This window comes from Aotus nancymaae, unplaced genomic scaffold (assembly GCF_030222135.1).
Source record: "Aotus nancymaae isolate 86718 unplaced genomic scaffold, 86718_ANA_hifiasm-v0.15.2.pri h1tg000011l, whole genome shotgun sequence".
Classification (NCBI taxonomy): domain Eukaryota; kingdom Metazoa; phylum Chordata; class Mammalia; order Primates; family Aotidae; genus Aotus; species Aotus nancymaae.
Window position 1 is genome coordinate 33,423,762 of NW_026988422.1, and position 25,432 is coordinate 33,449,193.

General features: G+C 36.6%; 2 protein-coding genes across 2 annotated transcripts; both read left to right on the forward strand.

The window, feature by feature from the left end:
• Positions 1-7,326: 7,326 nt before the first annotated feature.
• LOC105729607 (olfactory receptor 4F6) lies at positions 7,327-11,889 on the forward strand. The gene is made up of 2 exons (XM_012470514.2): positions 7,327-7,363; positions 10,691-11,889. Exon 2 carries the CDS (start codon positions 10,724-10,726, stop codon positions 11,660-11,662), a length of 939 nt encoding a protein of 312 aa, XP_012325937.1. The 5' UTR covers positions 7,327-7,363; positions 10,691-10,723; the 3' UTR covers positions 11,663-11,889.
• Positions 11,890-16,780: 4,891 nt separating this feature from the next.
• LOC105729602 (olfactory receptor 4F15) lies at positions 16,781-25,284 on the forward strand. The gene is made up of 2 exons (XM_012470498.2): positions 16,781-16,848; positions 23,263-25,284. Exon 2 carries the CDS (start codon positions 23,299-23,301, stop codon positions 24,235-24,237), a length of 939 nt encoding a protein of 312 aa, XP_012325921.1. The 5' UTR covers positions 16,781-16,848; positions 23,263-23,298; the 3' UTR covers positions 24,238-25,284.
• Positions 25,285-25,432: the final 148 nt, after the last annotated feature.

Sequence of the window (25,432 nt, forward strand, 5' to 3'; positions counted from 1 at the left end):
CATGAGTTCCAGAACTTAGGCATAGGTTGCTTTGCAGTTTCTCCCTTTGCCTTCTCATAGGACCCCCCACCACCATTAAGGAAACTTGGGCAAGACTAATGAATAGCAAAAGACCCTGTGAGAGAGAGGCCCAGCCCTATAACCAGCATTAGGCTTCAGACAGGCGAGTAATGCCATGATAGACCCTCCAACCCCAGTCAAGCTGCCTTTCTCATGAGAAAGCTTAGGAGAGACAAGCAGAAGAACTGCCCAGCTGAGCTTAGCCCGAATTGCAGAGACATGAGCAAGTAAAATGTTATTGATTTCAGCTACTTTGTTATGCAGTAATAGATAACTGATATAGTATAGTCTATATAATTGTAGTTTATCAGTGGCCCTTTCATTGACTCTGCATATTTTTGATGTAAAGAAATAAAATATATTTTTGGGAGGATCCAAGATGGCCAAATAGGAACAGATCCAGAGTGCAGTTCCCAGCAAGAACAATGCAGAGGGTGAGTGCTCACCAAATTTCCAAACAAGTTTTCACTCCCCACAGACCAGGAGATTCCCAGGCCAAAAAGTGCCATGAGTTTTCAGCACAGTGGTTTCAGCTGGTGCTGGGTTGGCACACAGAAACTCACACAAATCTGGGCAGCCATTTCAACTGGTGCCTGGAATGCCTGGGAGACAGAGCAGCCCATTCAACTGAAAGGGATGGGGCTGAGACAGGGAGCCAGGCAATCTTGTTCAGCGGGTACCACCCTCACAAAACAAGCGATCTGAAACACTCTGAATTTTGGCAGCAAGCGCAGCTGGACCTGGGATGGTCCAGCTTAATGGGAGTAAGGGCATCCACCACTACCAAGGCAGTCCGCCAATACTAAGGCAGTTCACACAGCAGCTGGGCAGAGCCTGCAGCAGCTCAGCAACACCTCTGCTGGCAGACTGTGACTAGACTGCTCTGTGTGGGGCAGGGCATCTCTGAAGAAAGGCAGCAGCACATCAGGAACTTATAAATAAAGCTGACTTTCCTGGGACAGAGCACCTGGAAAACAGGCAGTTATGAATTCCCAGCAGCTCTGCATGGAAGAATGGAGTTCCCAGCTCAGCACTTGAGCTCCTATAAGGGACAGACTGTCTCATCAAGCAGCTCCCTGATCCCCATATTCAAAGAGACACCTCATAAATGAGAACTCAGGCCAACATCTGGCAGGTACCCTTCTGGGATGAAGATAACAAAAGAAGAAGCCAGCAGCAACCGTTATTGTTCTGCAGCACCCCCAGGTGATCCTCAGGCAAGTGGGGTCTGGAGTGGACCTCCAGCAGTCCTGCAGCAGAGGGGCCTGTTAGAAGGAAAATTAAGAAACAGAAAGAAATAGCTTCAACATCAACAAAAAGGACATCCACTCAGAGACCCCATTTGAAAGTCACCAACTACAAAGACCACAGGTAGATAAAGCCACTAAGATGGGAAGAAACCAGTGCAAAAAGGATGAAAACACCAAAAACCAGAACACCTCTCCTTCTCCAAGGGATCACAACTCCTCACCAGTTAGGGATCAAAGATGGATGGAGAATGAATCTGATGCATTGACAGAAACAGGCTTCAGAAAGTGGATAATCACAAACTTCTCAGAGCTAAAAGAACATGTGGTAACCCAATGCAAAGAAACTAAGAACCTTGAGAAAAGGTTAGATGAGATGCTAACTAGAAACAGCTTAGAGAAGAATATAAACAACTTGATGGAGCTGAAAAATGCAGCATGAAAACTTTGCAAAGCATACACAAGTTTCAATAGCCAAATTGACCAAGCAGAAGAAAGAATATCAGAGATAGAAGATCAACTCAATGAAATAAAATGAGAAGGCAAGAATAGAGAAAAAGGAGTGAAAAGAAATGAACAAAGCCTCCGAGACATATGGGATTATGTGAAAAAACCTAATCAACATTGGACAGGTTTACCTGAATGTGACAGGGAGAATTAATCCAAGCTGGAAAACATTCTTCAGGATATTATCCAGGAGAACTTCCCCAACCTAACAAGGCAGGCCAACATTCAAATCCAGGAAATACAGAGAACACCACAAAGATATTCCTCAAGAGCAACCCCAAGGCACATAAATCATCAGATTCACCAGGGTTGAAATGAAGGAAAAAGTGCTAAGGGCAGCCAGAGAGAAAGATCAGATTACTCACAAAGGGAAGCCCATAAGACTTACAGTGGATCTCCTGGCAGAAACCCTACAACCCAGAAGAGAGTGGAGGCCAACATTCAATATCCTTAAAGAAAAGAACTTTCAACCTAGAATTTCATATCCAGCCAAACTAAGTTTCATAAGCAAAGGAGAAATAAAATCCTTATGGACAAGCAATTGCTGAGAGATTTTGTCACCACCAGGCCTGCCCTACAAGAGCTCCTGAAAGAAGCACTAAACAAGGAAAGGAACAACCAGTATCAGCCACTCCAAAAATGTACCAAATGGAAAGATCATCGACACAATGAAGAAAATGCATCAACTAATGGGCAAAACATCCAGCCAGCATCAAAATCGCAGGAACAAATTCATACATAACAATATTAACCTTAAATGTAAATGGGCCAAATGCCCCAATCAAAAGACACAGACTGGCAAATTGGATAAAAAATCAAGACCCATTGGTGTGCAGTATTCAGAAAACCCCTCTCATGTGCAAGGACATGCATAGGCTCAAAATAAAGGGATGGAGGAAGATTTATCAAGCAAATGGAGAGCAAAAAAAAAAAAAAAAAAAACAGGAGATGCAGTTCTCATCTCTGATAAAAATGGACTTTAAACCAACAAAGATCAAAAGAGAAAAAGAAGGTCATTACATAATGATAAAAGGACTAATGCATCAAGAAGAGCTAACAAACCTAAATATATACACACCCAATACAGGAGCACCCAGGTACATAAAGAAAGTTCTTAACAACCTACAAAGAGACTTAGACTCCCACACAATAATAGTGGGAGACTTTAACACTCCACTGTCAATATTAGACAGATCAACAAGACAGAAAATTAACAAGGATATCCAGGACTTGAATGCAGACCTGGACCAAGTGGACCTAATAGACATCTACAGAAATCTCCACCCCAAATCCACAGAATATACATTCTTCTCAGCACTGCATTGCACCTACTCTAAAATTGACCACATAATTGGAAGTAAATCACTCCTCAGCAAATGCAAAAGAATGGAAATCATAACAAACAGTCTCTCAGACCACAGGGCAATCAAATTAGAACTCAGAATTCAGAAACTAACTCAGAATTGCACAACTTCATGGAAACTGAACAACCTGCTCCTGAATGTCAACTGGATAAACAATGAAATGACAGCAAAAATAAAGATGTTCTTTGAAACCGAAGAGAACAAACACAAAAAGTACCAGAACCTCTGAAACACATTTAAAGCAGTGTCTAGAGGGAAATTTATAGCAATAAATGCCCACCAGAGAAGTGAGGAAAGATCTAAAATTGACACCTTATCATCAAAAGTGAAAGAGATAGAGGAGCAAGATCAAAAACACTCAAAAGCTAGCAGAAGATAAGAAATAACTAAGACCAGAGCAGAACTGAAGGAGATAGAGACACACAAAAAAACCCTTCAAAAAATCAATAAATCCAGGAGCTGGTGTTTTGAAAACATCAATAAAATAGACCACTAGCCAGATTAATAAAAAAGAAAAGAGAGAAGAATCAAATAGATGCAATAAAAAATGAAAAAGGGGATATCACCACCAATTCCACAGAAATACAAACTACCATCAGAGATTACTACAAACAACTCTATGCACATAAACCAGTAAACCTGGAAGAAATGGATAAATTTCTGGATACTTGCACCCTCCCAAGCCTGAACCAGGAAGAAGTTGAAACCTTGAACAGACCAATAGCAAGGGCTGAAGTCGAGGCAGCAATTAATAGCCTACCAATCAAAAAAAGTCCAGGTCTAGACGGGTTTACAGCTGAATTCTATCAGATGTACAAAGAGGAGCTGGTACCATTTCTTCTAAAACTATTCCAAACAATACAAAAAGAGGGAATCCTTCCCAAATCATTTTATGACACTAACATCATCCTGATACCAAAACACAGCAGAGACTCAACAAAAAATGAAAACTTCAGGCCAATATCCATGATGAACATAGATGCAAAAATCTTCAAGAAAATACTGGCAAACTGATTGCAACAGCACATCAAAAAGCTTATCCATCACAATCAAGTAGGCTTCATCCCAGGGATGCAAGCCTGGTTCAACATACACAAATCAATAAATGTAATCCACCACATAAACAGAACCAAAGACAAAAACCACATGATTATCTCAATAGATGCGGAGAAGGCCTTCGACAAAATTCAACAGCCTCTTATGCTAAAAACTCTCAATAAACTAGGTATCGAAGGAATATATCTCAAAATAATAAGAGCTATTTATGACAAACCCACAGCCAATATCATACTGAATGGGCAAAAACTGGAAGCATTCCCTTTGAAATCCGCACTAGACAAAGATGCCCTCTCTCACCACTCCTATTCAATATAGTATTGGAAGTTCTAGCCAGAACAATTAGGCACGAAAAAAAATAATAAACGGTATTCAATTAGGAAAGAAGGAAGTCAAATTGTCTCTATTTGCAGATGATATGATTGTATATTTAGAAGACCCTATCATCACAGCCCAAAATCTCCTGAAACTGAAGCAACATCAGCAAAGTCTCAGGGTACAACATCAATATGCAGAAATTACAAGCATTCCTATACACAAGTAACAGACTAAAAGAGAGCCAAATTAAGAGCAAACTTCCATTCACAATTGCTACAAAGAGAATAAAATACCTAGAAATACAACTAACAAAGGATGTAAAGGACCTCTTCAAGGAGAACTACAAACCACTGCTCAAGGAAATAAGAGAGAACACAAACAGCTGGAGAAACATTCCATGCATATGTTTAGGAAGAATCAATATCATGAAAATGGCCATACTGCCCAAAGTAATTTATAGATTCAATGCTGTCCTCATCAAGCTACTAATGACCTTCTTCACAGAACTGGAAAAAAACACCTTAAACTTCATATGGAACCAGAAGAGAACCCGCATAGCCAAGACAATCCTAATCAAAAAGAACAAAGCCGGAAGCATCATGCTACCTGATTTCAAACTATACTACAAGGCTACAGTAATAAAAACAGCATGGTACTGGTACCAAAACAGATATATAGACCAATGGAACAGAACAGAGGCCTCGGAGGCAATGCCACACATCTACAACCATCTGATCTTTGACAAAATTGACAAAAACAAGCAATGGGGAAAGGATTCCCTGTTTAATAAATGATGTTGGGAAAACTGGCTAGCCATATGCAGAAAGCAGAAACTGGACCCCTTCCTGACACCTTACACTAATATTAACTGCAGATGGATTAAAGACTTAAACATAAGACCTAACACCATAAAAACCCTAGAAGAAAATCTAGGCAAAACCACTCAGGACATAGGCATAGGCAAGGACTTAATGACTAAAACACAAAAAGCATTGGCAACAAAAGCCAAAATAGAGAAATGGGACCTAATTAAACTCCAGAGCTTCTGCACAGCAAAAGAAACAATCACTAGAGTGAACCAGCAACCAACAGAATGGGAAAAAATTTTTGCAGCCTACCCATCTGACAAAGGGCTGGTATCTAGAATCTACAAAGAACTAAAACAGATATCCAAGAAAAAAACAAACCCATTCAAAAATGGGCAAGGGAGATGAATAGTTTACAAAAGAAATATATGAGGCCAACAAACATATGAAAAAATGTTCATCATTATTGATTATTAGACAAATGCAAATCAAAACCACATTGAGATACCATCTCATGCCGGTTAGACTGGTGATCATTAAAAAATCTGGTGACAGCAGATGCTGGAGAGGATGTAGAGAAATAGGAACATTTTTACTCTGTTGGTGGAAGTGTAAACTAGTTCAACCATTGTGGAAGACAGTGTGGTCATTCCTCAAAGACCTAGAAACAGAGATTCCATTTGATCCAGCAATCGCATTTCTGGGTATATACCCAAAGGATTATAAATTGTTCTATTATAAAGACACATGCACATGTATGTTCATATTGGTGCTGTTTCCAATAGCAAATACCTGGAACCAACCCAAATGCCCATCTATGATAGACTGGACAAGGAAAATGTGGCACATATACATCATGGAATACTATCCAGCCATAAAAAATGATGAGTTAGTGTACTTTGTAGGGAAATGGATAAATCTGGAAACCATCATTCTCATCAAACTGACACAAGAACAGAAAATCAAACACTGCATGTTGTTACTCATAGATGGATGTTCAACAATGAGAACCCAGGGACACAGGGAGGGGAGCATCACACACTGGGGTCTGTTTCAAGGGGCCAAGGGAGGGAAAGTGGGGTGGTGGGGAGGTCAGGGATGGATAACACGGGGAGAAATGCCAGATGTAGGTGACAGGGGGATGGAGGCAGCAAACCATGTTGCCATGTGTGTACCTATGCAACAATCGTGCATGATCTGCACATGTACCCTGGAACCTAAAGTACAACTTTTAAAAAAGAAATAAAATATAACCAGAAATATTCTGTTTTGTTGATTTTTTAAAAAATAAAAAGTCTTGATCTATGAGAGGGTAAATCCATTACTGATTTTCCTTATTTCAGCTGCACTAGCATTTTGAGTCAATCCTCATGTGCTGGTTTTATAGCACCTTATTCATCTTTCCATTTCACACACACAATTAAGAACTAACCAAATGTTGACTACACAACTGTTCATATTATTACCTCTAATTTAGTTATCCTTTCTAGTGGGGCATAAATTATATTTTATATGCCACATTGGAGGCTTCTTTTTCTCCCTTTTTCCCTCCCTCCCTTCTTTCCTTCCTTCTTTCCTTCCTTCCTTCATTCATTCTGCAATGATAAACTTGATTTCACTTTTTAGAAAGTATATATTTTCATCCTCATGGAGTTTCTTCCCTCACAAATAAGGAAAACAAGCAGGTAAAAAGATTTTTAAAAATCTATGATTTTTACACACAAAAGGTCCCTAGTTTCTCTTCTTTCCCTTCAACTGACCCATTGTCAGCTTTTTCCTTTAATTGCTGTGGCCAAATTTCTGTGGTCCTAGGAAACAATTCCCTTGGCCAAATATACTCAGGATAGCAATCCAGGTCTCCACAGCAACATTTAAGTAACTTTTCTGTGCTGACAATTAGCTCCCTTTTCCCCTATGGAGGTATTACACCTGACTTTTTATACCAAGTGATGATAACATCAATGAGCTCTGCATTTTGTGATCCTCTGTTTCAACATTAGTCCAGGTAGGTTAGATGGACACACAGAGCAGTGAGAGGGAGAATTTAATCAAGCAGGAGTGATGAATTAACTGTTATTCAACATTGAATTTCCTGTTATTCAACATTGAATTTCCTGTTATTCAACAGGAAAATTGCAGCAGATTAACTAACGACCAAAATATAGAAGGCAACAGAATGAGCGGAGTCAAGTCATTATTTCATGTTCAGTATTGGAAAGCTTATTCCAGTGACATTTGCACAGATGTGTTGTGTGCAGAGAATAAAGTCAGAGTGGAAGATTTGGGTCCAGTGCAAGTAAAATGTGAAGCATTTTAGAAAATGCTGAAGAAACTAGTTTAGGTATGTTATAGTTTCCTAAACCACAGACAGTACACAAAGATAATCACAGCAGAAGAAACAATGTAGTGGAAGTAACCTGGATTGAGGAAGCCAAAAGTCAAACACATTCTGGATTTGCCACCAATTTGTTCTGTAGCTTTAGCAGAGTCATTTACCCTCCGTGTACCTTGGTTTTCTCAACTCTAAAATGAAATAATTTTACAATCACTAACAAAGTTTCATTCAGGCCATAACTACTGACTTCTATGAGGTTTGCTGTATTGTTGATAGCAGTAATAACAATTTTCGGAGCCTGAAGCTCCAGTGTCCATTCCTGTCCATCTTTCTCATATTTTGAGTGTTATCCTGAGCTCTTTATATCCATCTTTATCTGAGTGACTTCAAACATTGATTAAAAAAAAAAAAACCCTAGAATTATCATCCTTATTTGGATTGGTGATAAGCTCACATGACTTTAATTCATTTCCTGTTTTTGCTGGTCAGCACAGGGATGAGCAAACTGAGCAGAGGAGAGAGTAAGTTGATCAGTAGGGATCTCTGAAGTATTTTTCTTTTCTTACATTCTAGGCTTTGTCGTAGGAGTGTAGGCAGAGGTTGGTGGTCTGTGTTAAACACAATTATGAGATTCAGAACACTACAAAGGCAGACAGATTTAGTTGCTTATCACAACTAATAATGTATTTTCCTTTTGTAGGAGTGAACAAAGTGGAGAGCTCAACTCTGTCTTTATGAAAAAGATCAGATTTAAACAACTATTCAACCCTGTTTAAAAAACACGTTCAGCGGGGACTGATACAAAGTGTGGTACCTAAAGACTTTAAGTTTTAAATAGAGATAGGACACGAAAGACTGGCTAGAGGAAAATAGTGCCAATAATGAGTGGAAAAACCTGTTTTCCAAATTTTTAGCAACACTAGGAATTATCGAATATAAATCTTTGCTAACCTTATATATAAAAATCAAAAAGTATTGTTTTAAAGATCAAACAAAAGTCTTATGTAAAAATTAAAAAGGTTTTAGGAGTGAGTGGAAATTGGAGACACTGATAGAGTAACTTACAGTTTCTAGGGGAGCAATTTAGAATTTAAACATTCACTTAAATAAATTGCTTTAGTGGGAAGGTTGCTGATGATAATCACTGTGAAAGAAAATTTATTCCAAGCTGAGTTGCCCTTTATAAATGTAAATTCTATTTATACTATTATTATGTAAAAGTCTAAAAAGGATAATTTGAAGACGTTGAAAAAACATGATTTACAATGATGGGAAATTCTATAGTGTTCTTTGTTAGATCACTCTTAGAACACTATTAGTATGAAGGTTTTCAGTTTGGTTACCACAGTATAAACAAAATTTGTTTTCATTTAGTGTAAAGAGGACTTCATTGAGAAAGGAATTAGACAGAGTGGGTACTGAAGAAAATAGGAAGAATTAGATGTAATGAGTACAAGGGCAGGTAGGCCAATTGAAGAATGTGGAGTGAAGACATGAGCTGAAGTGCATGCATACATGTGTGTGTGTGCATGTGCGTATGTGTGTGTGCATATGTGTGTGAAGAGTAAATGCCTTTTGGGAACATGTCCAGCAAAAAAAATAGTACAGCTTAGAGTATAAGGTGTAGGGAGAAGTGAAGTAACAAAGTTAGTGAATATTTAGGGAGTAGCTTTGATTCTTAATTTGAGAGTTACATTTTGATAATATCTTTGGCTCCTCTGAAGACACTAATGTGTAATTTTCTGAAAATGTTTACCTTATTGTAAGATTAAAATTAATATGTGCTCACTGAAAAAATGTAAGATAGTAAGAGCACAAAGTGAAACACAAAGTTCTGTTTTCCTTCATTACTTTCTCAATCCCAGCCCTTGGAGATCATTATTAACAGGCTTTTGTGTATCAATTTAGACATTTTCTATCTACTTTTTATTTTATTTGACTAATTTTATTTTTAAGCCCAGATAGAATGATATAGTGCAGGCAACTGACAACCTCTCCTCTATCCTAAGAACATTTAGATCTACTTCAGTATTATAAACGGCTGCATAGTATTTCATGGAAATGATCTAAGATAAGTCTTTTAACTAGCTTCTTATTCTATGCATTGAAGTTATTGTCAGGATTTTGCTCTTAGAACAATGCTTTAGCAAAAATAGCAAATGAATGCTATTTCTTTGTTCACTTAGTTCATATGCACACATAGGTATATTCAGGAGTTCCCCTCCCTACCCCAAATGTAGAACTGAGTCAAAGTACATGATGACATAAAAATTCAGAAGGTATTTCCAAATTGGCAAATGTTTTCTCAGTTTACGTTCCCACCACCAGTTATGAGACAGCCTATTTTTCCATTTCCTACCAAGCTCTGACTTTTCTCAATGTTTACATATCTGCCAAACTGATGAAATAACTGGTATCTTGCTATTTTAGTATGTGTTTATTATGAATGAGATTAAATATCTCATTTAAAGGTACACAGAGACTTTAACAGGCAGACTAAAGTAGAAAGAAAATTTCCAAATTTTCTGATATTTTTACCTCTTTCTTGTTCCCCTTACTTAAGGTTTACAACTCATCACTTTCAGGCTGGTTGCCTTTTTTAATGTCTCACATTCTTTCCTACCTTAGGAAATAATCTCTCTTAGTCAGAATCTCCTTAACAACACCCATAATTGTGTCACTTTTTCTAACACTCATGGTGAGTGCCATGATCTGGCATCCTGCACTCCTGTAGTTCCTGTCTTCTTCTGGATAACTCACCTTATCTTTCCAAAATCCATTAAAGTAAGTAAATGAGTTCTTATTCTGTGCAATGTATTTTTTTTGGTGACAAAATATACGATAGAGGAATATGAGTTACTTTGTAACCGAAATTGTTTCCAAATGCATATATTAGCCCTTGTCTAGTTTTCTGACAACATTTGAATTGCTTGTGATTTTGCCAACGTCAGTGCTTTTTGTCCTAAATCAAAGTTTCTCTTCACTCTCCCCTTTCAGGTAGCATGAGAGTTATCATAGCTGATAGAGGCAATGGATGAAGCCAATCACTCTGTGGTCTCTGAGTTTGTGTTCCTGGGACTGTCCGATTCGTGGAAGATCCAACTCCTCCTCTTCCTCTTTTCCTCAGTGTTCTATGTGTCAAGCCTGATGGGAAACCTGCTCATTGTGCTAACTGTGACCTCTGACCCTCGTTTACAGTCCCCTATGTACTTCCTGCTGGCCAACCTTTCCATCATCGATTTGGTATTTTGCTCCTCCACAACTCCCAAGATGATTTATGACCTTTTCAGGAAGCACAAAACCATATCTTTTTGGGGCTGTGTAGCTCAGATCTTCTTTATCCACTCAGCAGGGGGCACTGAGATGGTGCTGCTCATAGCCATGGCTTTTGACCGATATGTGGCTATATGTAAGCCTCTCCACTACCTGACCATCATGAGCCCACAAAGGTGCATTTTGTTTTTAGTCATTTCCTGGATTATAGGTATTATTCACTCAGTGATTCAGTTGGCTTTTGTTGTAGACCTGCCTTTCTGTGGCCCTAATAAATTAGATAGTTTCTTTTGTGATTTTCCTCGATTTATCAAACTGGCTTGCATAGAGACCAACACATTGGGATTCATGGTTACTGCCAATAGTGGATTTATTTCTCTGGCTTCCTTTTTAATTCTCATAATCTCTTACATCTTTATTTTGGTGACTGTTCAGAAAAAATCTTCAGGTGGTATATTCAAGGCTCTCTCTACGCTGTCAGCTCATGTCATTGTGGTGGTTTTGTTCTTTGGGCCATTAATCTTTTTCTATATTTTTCCATTTCCCACATCACATCTGGATAAATTTCTTGCCATCTTTGATGCAGTTATCACTCCTGTTTTGAATCCAGTCATCTATACTTTTAGGAATAAAGAGATGAAGGTGGCAATGAGAAGACTATGCTCTCAATTTGTGAATTACAGTAAAGTCTCTTAAATATATTTAGAATATACAAAAAGGCAAATTATACCAGGATTTTAGACAGATATGTGCTAAGAAAGCTATGTTTAATTTAACTAGAATATCGCCTTCTACTAATATTTGTTGTGTTGTCTTTTTTTCTTTCCAAATTGAATTATGATACCAATCTCTTGACTACTTATATAAGAGATTTAAAAATTAAAGAGTGTGGGTACTTTATCTCACCAACATCTTACTATATAGAGGCAAGAGTTAACCCATGTGTTAAGGGAAGAACCTGATGGGAGGTGATTGGATTATGGGAACAACCTGGTTTCCCCCTTGCTGTTCTCGTGATAGTGAGTGAGTCTCACGAGATCTGATGGTTTTATAAGCTACTGGCATTTCCCCTGCTTGCATTTACTCCTTCCTGCCGCCTCGTGAAGGAAATGCTTGCTTTCCCTTTGCCTTCCACCGTGATTCTAAGTTTCCTGAGGCCTCGCCAGCCATGCAGAACTGTGAGTCGATTAAATCTCTTTCCTTTATAAATTATCCAGCCATGGGTATTTCTTTATAGCAGTGTAGAACGAACTAATACAGCAGACAAACCAGAATAGAGTCACTTGTGCTAGGTGCCATGTAATCAAACTGAACTTCAAAATGAGCCATTTTTAAAACCCACCCCGCAAAACCCACATTACAGTTAGCCTGAGTCAGTAAAATATGAAAGTCCCTTCTGTTTTAAGTTTATAAAAGAAGTATCTTTGAAAAGGCCAACCCATTTTTTTGTCTCTGATTCTGTTTTCTTCAGCCTGTTTCTGCCTACAAGGCCAAGCGCTTCTGCTCAGCAAATTGGGAACACTTGTTCTATTTGATAGACTGAAGTATTGCCCAATTATAGAATCACTAATAAAAGCCAATTAGATCTTAAAGTTGTAACTTTGTAATTTTGATAGTTGTTAACTAGTTGTTTGGGGGGGGAAATGAACTTTAAGATAAAAATGTAGCATTTGTAAGAAGCAGCTTTCACTCCTAGAAAAGAGGAAATAAAGGGAAGAGGTTAGAACTACTAAGACTTAAAGAAAAAATATTAAAGCTTGAAGAAAGAACCTGTGGAGGTTAAACTCAAATACCTGAGTGGGGCGGATGCTGCCTGGCTGGTGCTAGTGTCTCTGAGCTCAGAGGAGGGCCTATGGTTTGGAACACACCCTTGAGGAAGAGGCATCACTGGCTGGTGCAGGTGTTCCTGAGGAGAGTGTGATGAGCAGAGCTCCTGTACCATCATAATAACGAACTAGATTCAGCTGCTGCTTTGGAAAACGACCAAAGCTGCCGAGTTGATGAGTGTGTTTGGGTAATGCTGATAGGCACAGCAAGCAGAGAGAGGGCAAATGGGAAGAAGCAAGTCCCTTTTTCCATATCCAGTCTTGCAACTTCCCTCTAGTATCCCTAATGGTGAGTCCAAGCAAGGAAAAGCTAAAAAGAAAAAGTTGGCATTGCCTCAGCTCCTACATCATACAGAGTGTAGACAGATATGTTGGCACTGAAAGCACATGCAGTTATTTAGTAGGATCATAGAGTTTTTGAACTTTAAATTATAAATAATTTCAGTCCTTCCTCATTTTAGAAACTCTCAGCTACTAGAAAAGAAAATAATTAGCCCAAAATGATAAAATATGAAAGATTCAAATCTAGAACCTAGAACCCAGGCTGACAGACTCCTGGTCTTCTGCTGTTTTCTATCATTTTAGATCACATTTCCTTAGTTGATAAATCTGGTATTCCATCGAACTGTTAATGTTTCGCTTACATAAGATATTCACCTTGTATCTTGAGTGACTGCCAAATAGAGTTTCAACAAATGTTCAGACATAATTTTCACCTTATCTATTCAGTCATAATTTACATTTCTTTTTCTAATCCTTTGGGTTGTTTTAAAATAAGGTTTTTATTTTGGAATAACTTTACTATTACAGAAAAGTTACAGAGCTAGTCCAGACAGTGTCCATATGCCCCTTACCAAGTTTCAGTTCCCCCTAATGTTATTACCTTACATTTCCATGGTACATTTTCCAAAACTGAGAAATTATCACTGGTATAATACATTACTATGAACTAAACTCTAGATTTTATTCAAATTTCACCTGTTTTTTCCATTAATGTCTTATGTTTCAGAATCTAATCCTGGATGTCACATTACATTTTGTCTCTTTTATTTTTAATGTTTTTTTTAGTATCCTCTGAGATTTGTGACAATTTCTCAGTCTTGCCTTGCTTTTCATGGTGTCACAGCTTCGAGGAATATTGGTCAGATATTTTGTTGAATGTCCCTCAATTTGAGTTTGTCTGAAATTTTTTATTATAGTTATACATGGGTTCTGTATTTTTGAAAAGAATACCCAAAAGATGAAAAGATCTAATCACATGATATTAAGGAACACATAATATCCACACAGCATCACTGGTGATGTTAAATTTGCTCATGGTTTATTATTTGATCTTGATAAAACAGAAGTGACTTCTTAGATGTTACATATGGCATCTGCATTCTTTCTACTTAAGCTCCCCCAAGTTATCTATGGGATTGATGATAGTTTGTTATAATTTGTGAATATTTTTCTTGGGGATGTGATTGGGGTATAGATTTTCTTGGCATATAGATTTTCCCTGGGGTTTATTTCAAATCCATCCCACCATGGTTGGATTGTAAAGGCAAGCTGTGTCATGATTGCTCCATGTCATCTCTCTTGATCTTTCTTTGATTCAGTTACTTTTTCCTTCTATACCAATGGAATTCTTGGCCTCTCTTTTTGAGTTTCCTAGTCTTACGACTTCAGTGCTGATGTTCATGTTTCAAATCTCTAGTTATGGATAGTTTTCCCTAGGAGTTCTCACTGGAGTGTCTTTGGCAATGTAACTACCTTAGCCAATTTCTAGTGCCGCTATATTTCACCCTCTGGCCTAATTCTGTACGAGTGGGCATTTGAATATTTTGTCATTAACCTTTGATGTGTAATAAGCAAAGGAGAAGTAATTGCTAGCATAGCAACATGGATGAATTAATGACTGCTCTTTAAACCCAAAGCCTAGGGTTCAGGACTATGGAGAAGAACATGGTCTTTGTGCCTCCCTCTTGGATATTATTTACAGGGTGAGAAATATTAATTTAGATCAGTCGTTTGCTTTATCTGTATTTTTTCTATGCCATGAAATAGTGATTAATAAAATAATGCTGACTAGTTCAAAGGGCTGATGCCTCATAATTCTTTAAAAGATATGATCATTGTCATTGCTGATCTTCAGGGATACAATGTAGAGGGTGTCCATGGCAGTGTTGGTTTTAGTATAGGGAAGGTATAATCTTCAAAATATTAAAAACTGCATTGATACGAACAGATGCTGGTCACAGAGTTGGAACAAGATCCTGGAGATTCCTGCTGTTCCAAGAATTAACTTTTAGTAGCTGATTCATAAGGAGTTCTGGGGAAGCAACTTGGAAGCAAATGGAACCTCAAAAGCCTTGTGACAGTGGCTATATTCTAACCAATGTGCAAGTATTTAAAATTTTTAACAACTGGTATTACACTGGTGTCTTCTAGGTAAATATTAACAATATTGGTATGTGAGGGTTGGAGAAATTAAAAGCAAGGTCCAATACTTACATAATCCAATCAGCAACCCTGAAAAACTTGGGGGTGATCTGAGTACTCAAAGACAGAAAGTGGTGCATAGCCACCATGGAATGCTCTGCAGTATTTAGAAGTGATATACTAGATGAACATATAGCAACATGTACTAAGTGGAAAAAAATAAATAGAATTAGATGTAGAATACTATTTTATATGTATACACATACAAACAATCCTACATGTTTCATAATAACACACAAAATGGTAAGATACACTTAAAAACACCAGAATGGTGGTCTTTGAGAGAAAGGGTTTGGGAATGGGGAATGGAAATTAAAGGGGATAAGCAAATAAAACAAGAGTGCTTGTTGTAAGCCAATGATCATTGCTTGTTGGTCAATTGATAAACGCTTGCTATAAACCAATCATTAAGCACCAGGGACAGAGACATATGATTACACTGAAGGTTGTAAAACCACACAAGTTCTGTTGCTTCCTCTTAATATTTTGAAATCAACCCTTATTCATATTTTTCCTGCTTCCTAATGACAGACACAGTAAAAATAATAGAATTACTTCAACAACTGAATTCTTTTATTAAAGTCAATGAATATAAGTTAAGCTTCTTTGGTTACAGGAAACTGGAAAAGTTGCTTTGAAAAAAAAATCTGAATTAGATAAAGCCTATATCTTCAAAGTGCTTGGTACAATATATTAAATTTATAACTCGTAAAAGTCACATGAAATATTAAAAACATTTTTTACTCTTTTACTTGCTTAGTTTATTCATGTATAGATGAAATCGGTATTTATAAGGATTCTGTATGATTTTTATGAATCTCTTGGAAAATGGATATTATTAGATTATCTAGAGACACTTTTATTTATCATGATAGGATTTAAATTGTCAAAGATTGTGTCCTCTTCAGGGACATGGATGGAGCTGGAGGCCATTATCTTTAGCAAATTAACTCAGGAATAGAAAACCAAAAACCACATGTTCTCACTTCTAAGTGTGAGCTAAATGATAACACATGGAGACATAGAGGGAAACAACACATACTGGAGCTTATTGGAGGGTGGAGGGGGGTGGGAGGAGGAAGAGGGTCAGGAAAAATAACTAATGAGTACTAGGCTTAATACCTGGGCGATTAAATCTGCACAACAAACCCACATGACACACATTTACCTATGTAACAAATCTGCACATGTGCCCTGACCTTAAAATAAAACTTAGAAAAATAATCCAGAAAAATACAAAGTTGTAGAGATTTATTTTTCTTAAAGGTTCCAGAGTCATCCCTCCCTCCTGTGACTCATTATCAACATTTCTCCTTTGTTGCTTTGAATATATTTTTAGGAGGCAATTTCTTGGCTCATTGACTTTAGAGTTGCAATCCCAGGTCACTATAGCTTTATTTGGTCACTGTCCTCCAGTGCGATTAATTAGCCATTTTTTCCACTTATATAAATATTTTAAGTATGTGTGTGCTTGAGATAATAGTCTTTAAATAGCTATAAGGGGAGGATGGCATGAAATTCACAATAGGAGCAAGATAAACTAGATAAACTTCAGCTGCAAGAAAGACTCAGGTAATAGTCTGCTAGCCTGGGGCAGAAAGAAACATGGTTGTGGTGGGAAAATGATCACAGCAAGAGTAAATATGAATTATGGATATGGAGAACAAGAATTAACCTTAGTTTTTAACTAAAACTTAGAAATGACTTGGAGATCCAAAGGTGCAACAGAGAACACTACAGAGTCTGGAGTCTGCACTGTGGCTTGGTTCAGGGCAGAACTAAGATGCACGTAAAGTTGTTTATGGTACCCAGAGACCTTTGGGGAAGTCTATTAGCCCTGAAAAGGAAGACAAACATGCTTGTTGTTTTCCTAACAAGCTTGTTGTTTGCTTTACTTCTATTTCTAGAGAAGACCCAAGATATAGAAAGGAGAAAATTCATTGGTTACTAGTCATAAGTGAAGTTTTAAAAAAATAAAATCCCAGTTTCATGGAATCAAGATGATGAAAGAGTAACTGAAAACTTACTTGGAAGAAAAACACCTAGAGTTCTAACTCATCCTGAATGAAAAAAAAAATGTAGTGTCTGTTAAAATTAATTGATTGAAGAATGGAGGGAAAAGAGTAAGAAACTAAATGTGTAGAGTTTAACAATGGCTGCAATAAATCCTCCTATACTTGTTATGTTTTCAAAACATTTATGATAGTTTTTTAGGTCTATACAATGAAAAGTTTAGGTAGTGAAGTTGAGTGATTAGACAAGAGTGACAAAGATAAAGGGATAGAAGACGGATCCTTTGAAGAAGACTAAAGAAATTGAGGTGAATAAAACTAGAAGGTACAGATGAGTGATCTTTATTTGCTTTTACTAACATCAAAGATATTAAGCACTTATCTTACAGAGTAGCTGACACCTTTATATCCACAGAGGATGAATTAAGTGGTTATAAGCTTAATTAAAAGGATGAGAGATTTCCTTTTTGTAAAAGAACATTTGGACTTTTATGTTAATGAAAAGCAGGACACAGCCAGGCACAGTGGCTTACACATGTAATCCCAGCACTTTGGGAGGTGGAGGTGGATAGATTAGTTGAGTCCAAGAGTTAGGGATCAGCCTGGTCAACATGGCGAAACCTCTTCCCTATTAAAAATACAAAAATTAGCTGGATGTGGTGGTGAATGACTGTAATACCAGCTACTCGGGAGGCTGAGGATGGAGAATTGCTCAAACCTGGGAGGCTGAGGTTGCAGTGAATTGAGATTGGGCCACTGCACTCCAGCCTAGGTGACAGAGTGAGAATCTGTCTCAAAAAAAAAATGGCAAGACACCTTTTCATAATAGCTAAGAAATATATTTTTAAACCTGAAAAACTGACCTTTCCTGGATGGGTAAATAAAAGAAAGGCCAGATACAGGTGATGGGGAGGAAGGCAGCAAACCACATTGCCATGTATGTACCTATGCAACAATCCTGCATGTTCTTTGCATGTACCCCAAAACCTAAAAATGCAACTTTATATATCTATAGATATCTGTAGATATCTATAGATATCTATCTATATATAGGAACTGATTATATAATATATATATTATATTATATATATTATATATATAAGGCACTGGTTATATAATATAACCATATATATATATAAGGAACTGGTTATATAATATATATATAATATACATAATATATATAATATATATATATTATATAACCAGTGCCTTATATATGTATAATATATAATACATATATATAATATATATTTATATAAAATACATATTATATATTAATATAATATATATTTATATAAAATATTATATATTAATATAATATATATAAAATACATATTATATATTATAATATATATAAAATACATATTATATATTAATATGATATATATAAAATACATATTATATATTAATATGATATATATAAAATACATATTATATATTAATATGATATATATAAAATACATATTATATATTAATATATTTATATAAAATACATATTATATATTAATATATATAATATATATATATAGGAACTGGTTCAGATCATATTTTCAGATTTTTTCTAGCTCAGGTTTATTAAATGAGAATAATGAATACCTTTTATTTTCAAAATTTTAAAATGCAGCGATTATAAATCTAAGAAGTTGCCCAATTCCAATCCCATGCAATTTCATGTAGGTGAATTTAAATTTAAATGATTCCACCAAATGCTAGAGTATCTGTATTTGTCACATTACCACAGTTGTTTAAGTAATATAAATAGATGATGATTATAATTTGTGTCACTATAAGTATTGAAAGCAGTAGCCAGGCAAGAACTAGGAAACTCAAAAGAGAGTATCTCCTAATGGCAATGATCTTAGGAAATGGAGGGTCTGAGATGCATCAAAACAATCAAGCACTTATAACCCAGCCAGTCATCCTGGAAGCTATTTGGCGACCCAAAGATGAATAAATACTCAAAAAATGTAAAGACAAGAAAACAAGAGCTGAGTAAGTTTTTAGATCTGCTATTTGCTCTTTGTATTATTTTCTCATCTTTGCTTTATAAGGGATTGTGAAGTAGGAAAATTTTGCATTTAGCTCAATTTCTTCCTTTACTCAGTTCTAACTTTCATACCTGTCACTGTTACTCTCCTACCCAGCCTTTCTGTTCTTACTCTCTCCTGAAGCAACCCATCCTTTGTCATCCCTCTTGGGTAATGACTCAACTTAAAAATGGATCACTTATTGCTTTATTATTAAAACTCTCATGTCTTGCATGCATAAGATCTCCACTAAGGAAAGCCAGCTGGTAATTTTTTGTTTGTCTGCCACAGCTTAGTGGAGTATCCTTCATGTAGCCACATAAGCAACCAGGGACCTCAGTATGTTAAGCCGAAAGAAAGCAACTCCAATGCTGAAGTATGTTAACCCGAAAGAAAGCAACTCTAGTGCTAAAAGGAAATATTTTGGGGCACTGGAGCTTTTAATATTGCACATCTTGACAAACTCCTACTCTGCCATCTCTTCCGCTTTATCATAATTTTCCACTTAATGAACCATCTTGATCTCCTGTTGAATTCAGTAATTCAATTTCCCCTTTTCTTTTTTCTCATCTATTTCCTTTCTGATTTTAAAAATGTATTTAATTTTAAATTAGTGTGTAGGCTCTGTCTTTGAGTAAACTTTACACAGAATCTCATATTTTTTGAATGACGTAAGAAATCATCTTTTAGTTTTGTTCTTTTCCTTGTAAATTCATTAAAAGTGAAGTTTACCATTATTTCTTTTGCTATTCTGAGTTGTCAGGTTTTACTATTCAAATTTCAGTTTGGAGGAAGTACCACATATATTTGCAGTTCATAGCATATTCTTATTCCTACTTCCTGGAAGTCTTAATAGCATTTTTGCTAGAAGGAAATTTTTTCTCTTAGTGATCAGAAAGGATTTATTTTTGTTTTTGTTGCCCATTTCTAGACACGTGTTGGTTAGTTTATAGTTCAGGTCATTAGAATTTAGATGTAAACCATAGAATGGTTTGTACAACTCTTCAAATTGTTCTGATAACCTTAGATTCTCATTTATGTTCAATTTCTTAATTTATTTGACATAATTAATGATTTTTTCACCTTTATATCATCTCTAAGGTATAGCATATTGTTAGGCACTTGATAGACATAGCATATATACTTGTTGAATGAATGAGTGAATAAGCCAAAAAATCTTCCCAGCATTGTTTTTGAGTTGCTTTACAGTCAGTACAAAGAATCATGGTATGTGAAACCTGACCCCACGTCTTTTATCTGTATTTATCTGTGTATGTGTGGAGATAAAGACTAATGCATATTTATTGGATAAAACCCACTGGAAAATTAAATAGTGCAATAGAAGTTATAGTTGTAAGAATTCAGATAAAGGAGGAAGTCAGAAAACTGAGACCTCCTGAAAGTAGAAATTGAATTAGAAATAAACAGAGTGGTTGAGACTCCCAGGTAGTTGATAAATTATAGACTTTCTTCAAATGTTCTTAGGCTTTCTGTGGAATGAAAATCTGTATGTGACACCAAAATTGCATTTACTTTGGTGAATATGGGTTCCACAAAACCAAGAATTCTTGTCAATGGTATAGTCTCAACCTCTGGAATCGTGTCTGGAATCCTGAGCACTCAAGATACTTTTTTGAATTAATGAACAAAAATCAGAGAACCATTTAGGAGTTAATTGTATACCTAGCATAGCTATTTTTCTAAGAACACATTGCTTGACTAGTGATCATTGTTTTCTTATCATTGATAGTCATTAGTGGTCCATGCTTGGTCCTACATGTAACTGAAGTCAGAAGTCACTAATCAGGATGTCCTATCTCTCCCTGTGACCTCAATATCTCTTCCACCTTCCTGACAGGCTGCTGGAAATCCCTCTGTCAGAGTCATTGCTTTGTTTTAAGATTTTCCTTTTTCCCCTAAAACACTTGTTCACAGTAAAAAACAAAAAACCCTGTGTTGTATAGAATAATGGCTTTCAAAAATGTTTATGTCCTAGTTCCTAGATCTGGCAAAAAGGTACAGGTAGATTAATTTAAGAATCTTGATTTACTTGGATTATCGAGACCTTTCCAATGTAATTACAAGGGTCCTTATAAGAGAAAGAGTCAGAGAGGAGATATGATGACAGAAGTACAGGTTGGAGTGATGCACTTTTAAGAGGCAGAAAGTCATGCGCCAAGGAATGTAGGCATCCTCTAGAAGCTAGAAAGGGCAAGGAAATGAATTACTTTCCAGAACCTCCAGGAGGAATGCAGCTCTGTTGACACCTTGATTTTAGCTCTGAAAACTCATTTTAGGCTTCTTCCCTTTAGAACAGTAAGAATATAACCAGTGTGTATGTGTGTTGTAAGCCACTAGATTTGTAGTAGCTTGTTACAACAGCAATAGTAAACTAATGTAACAAGTATTTACTGTAAAAAAACTTTGAATGGGAGTCAAAAGTTCTTGGTCCCATTATACATATTCCCACCAATTGCCTTTGTGAGGCTGAGCAGATCACTCCCTATATTTCTTCCTTTATGAATTATTTATGAGATGTAAATGTTGGACTAAATCAGAAACACTCCATTGAACAGTGAAACTCTAATGGTTTATTTCTGGCAGTTCTTCATCCTTAAATAACTGCAATATTGTCACACCTCCCCATGCCGGGAGCTGGCCACCATTCTTTAGTTTATTTTCTGGACTTAATCTCCTTTACTCAATCATCATCATCTTTCAGAGTGCAGATATAGACACTGTCGTCTGGCTCTTTTCACTCAATGTTTTATTTCTGTCACTTTTATTCACTCCAAGTGTATTTTGATAAAGAGACTGCCTTTATGTGGCATGGTTTTTGTCTTAGGATATCCACTGGGTGTGTATATCTACAGTAGAGGAGATTATTTGTTTCAGATCATATATTTTACATAAATATCGAGATTAAAAAATCACTTATAAAATGGTTTCTTCTGTTTTGAACCATATTAGAAGCCTTTTATTGACTATTTAAAATGAATAATAAGACCCCATATTTATTTTTATGATATCTTATGTAAATGTTCCTTAGTTAAATAAGTACAGGATTGAAATAGGGATACTGTGATAATTTCTGATTGGCAAGCTGTTAATATACTATTAATAAAAACCTTGCTGAATTAGGATGTACTCTCCTGACTCCAGTGTCATTCTTCAGTCCCTTTGATTTATGCCTTCATTCAACAAGTGTGATACACTTATTATGTGCCTGATTATGTTGGTCAAAATTGGTGATTGTAATGGTGGTGGGAGCTACTCTTATGGATTAGTCAAGGCTTCTATACCCAAGAGTCTACATTTTAATTGGAAAAATGGACATTTACATAACTGTAAGAAGCAGAGAACAATAAATGTTAATGGTGCAATGAGAATACAGAAACTTGGGCAGATTGGGAAGATTTAACACGTAAGAGATAATTTGGCTAGGATTTTGAAAATTAGATTTTGTGTATTGGAGAATAGAATAGGAGAAATTTTGAAATTTTAAAAAAGAATGGACACTTCTAAAATCTAATCAAGCAATATAAATAACAGAACAGAGACTTTGAAAGCTGTATTCTGTGCACGAGTAATTGTTAAGTAGCTCACATGACTGGCTGAAATCATATCCATTCATAAAAAATCATAGTGAAAATATTAAAGGTGTCCTTATATCTCACCCAAATAGAACATCCTGGGAAGGATCAAATAAAAACTATTTATCTAAAAGCAGAGGAGAAATAGGTCCAAGGATGGAAGTAATTTAGTAGTAGTTTTGAAATGCCAAATAGCAGCCAGCTGACCCCTTTAAGTAGAAGTCCAGCATGCATGTGATGAGGATTATTTGGGTATGTGAGATGTTAATATAATACTTATTTTCATGGCTGGAGGCTTTGTTGAACATGAATACCTGCCTAGGTAATTCTTTCTCATTTTCTTTCTTCCTTTAGGTAAGTAAATGAAAACTGATCCCGGAGTCTGAGGCAATGAATGTAATGAATCACTCTGTAGTATCAGAATTTGTGTTCATGGGACTGACCAACTCATGGGAGATTCAGCTTCTACTTTTTGTTTTCTCTTTGTTGTTCTATTTTGCAAGCATGATGGGAAACCTTGTCATTGTGTTCACTGTAACCATGGATGCTCATCTGCACTCCCCCATGTATTTCCTCCTGGCTAACCTCTCAGTCATTGATATGGCATTTTGCTCAATTACAGCCCCTAAGATGATTTGTGATATTTTCAAGAAGCACAAAGCCATCTCCTTTTGTGGATGTATTACTCAGATCTTCTTTAGCCATGCTGTTGGGGGCACTGAGATGGTGCTGCTCATAGCCATGGCCTTTGACAGATACGTGGCCATATGTAAACCTCTTCACTACCTAACTGTCATGAGCCCAAGAACATGTCTGAACTTTTTAGCCACTTCCTTGATCATTGGCCTTATTCACTCACTGGTCCAGTTAGTTTTTGTGGTAGATTTACCTTTCTGTGGCCCTAATATCTTCGACAGTTTTTACTGTGACCTCCCTCGGCTCCTCAGACTTGCCTGCACAAACACCCAAGAACTGGAATTCATGGTCACTGTCAATAGCGGACTCATTTCTGTGGGCTCCTTTGTCTTGCTGGTAATTTCCTACATCTTCATCCTGTTCACTGTTTGGAAACATTCTTCTGGTGGTTTATCTAAGGCCATCTCCACCCTGTCAGCTCACGTCACTGTGGTCATCTTGTTCTTCGGACCACTGATGTTTTTCTACACATGGCCTTCTCCCACATCACACCTGGATAAATATCTTGCTATTTTTGATGCATTTATTACTCCTTTTCTGAATCCAGTCATCTACACATTCAGGAACAAGGACATGAAAGTGGCAATGAGGAGACTCTGCAGTCGTCTTGTGCATTTTACAAAGATTTTGTAAATGGGTTGGCTATGAAGATGTGTAACTAAGGATTATTTCTCATGCCGGTTGCTTAAAAGATACTATGCAATTTCAGACAAATACTGAAAAAGACTCAGGCCATATTATATGCCTGAAAATCTATTAAATTATGGTAACAATTTCACCAAAGTGATGTTATTTGGCACACTGTGCATCAAAGTGCTAAATATTAAATCTTACATCTTTTGTAACCTACTTTGAAAGACCTTGTTCTAGGAGAGTGCCATGTAATTGAACAAATAACAATACTACATCTTTTTTTTCTATTAGACTATTCTATTGATAGACTAACTACACATTCAATTAATCTGTTTACTATCTCTCTTTCCCATCTCTCTCTTTTTTTTTTTTTTTTTTTTTTTGGAGACAGAGTCTCGCTATGTTGCCCAGGCTAGAGGGCAATGGCACAATTTCGGTTCACGGCAATCTCTGCTCTCTGTTTCAAGGATTCAAGCAATTCTCCTGCCTCAGTTTTCTGAGGGCTGGGATTACAGGTGCCCATCATAATGACTGGCTAATTTTTGTATTTTTAGTAGAGATGGAGTTTCACCATGTTGGCCAGGCTGGTCTTGAACTCCTGACCTCAAGTGATCCACCTCCCTCAGCCACCAAAGATGCTGGTATTACAGGCATAAGCCACTGTGCCTGGCCTGTTTAGTACCTAACACTCTCTATTTTAATTATTTTTGTTCCTAAAGTGTTTGCTTTCTATTGCTCCAGTGTCTATATATTTTACCTCCTCATCAGGCTTTTCTGTCTGGCCATCTGGAAAATTGTTAGTCCTATATTTAAAATATTCAAATTTAAAGTTAGTGTGGATTACCAACACTGTTTGTTCTAATCTCCTGAAATTACACATCCTAAAATCTAAGAATTGAGCAGTGACTAGTTTGCCCAAAGGCACACAGCTGGAAGTCATCAAAAAGAGCCAGGTACCAGAAACCATAACTCTGGTTGCTAGTTCAGTGCCTTTTCTCTTTCATATTAATTGTGTTTTTTATTTGATGCTCATATTCCAATCTTCCAGCTTTTCCTGTAGGCCTAATTTTGAGTCTATTTAAAAAGAGAGCTTTATAACCATCATTTGTATTCCTTCCTACCAGTAAATCATCAGCATTTAGTACTTTATCATTTCTGAATCCTCCTCTAATGTCTACCACCACCATACATTTCC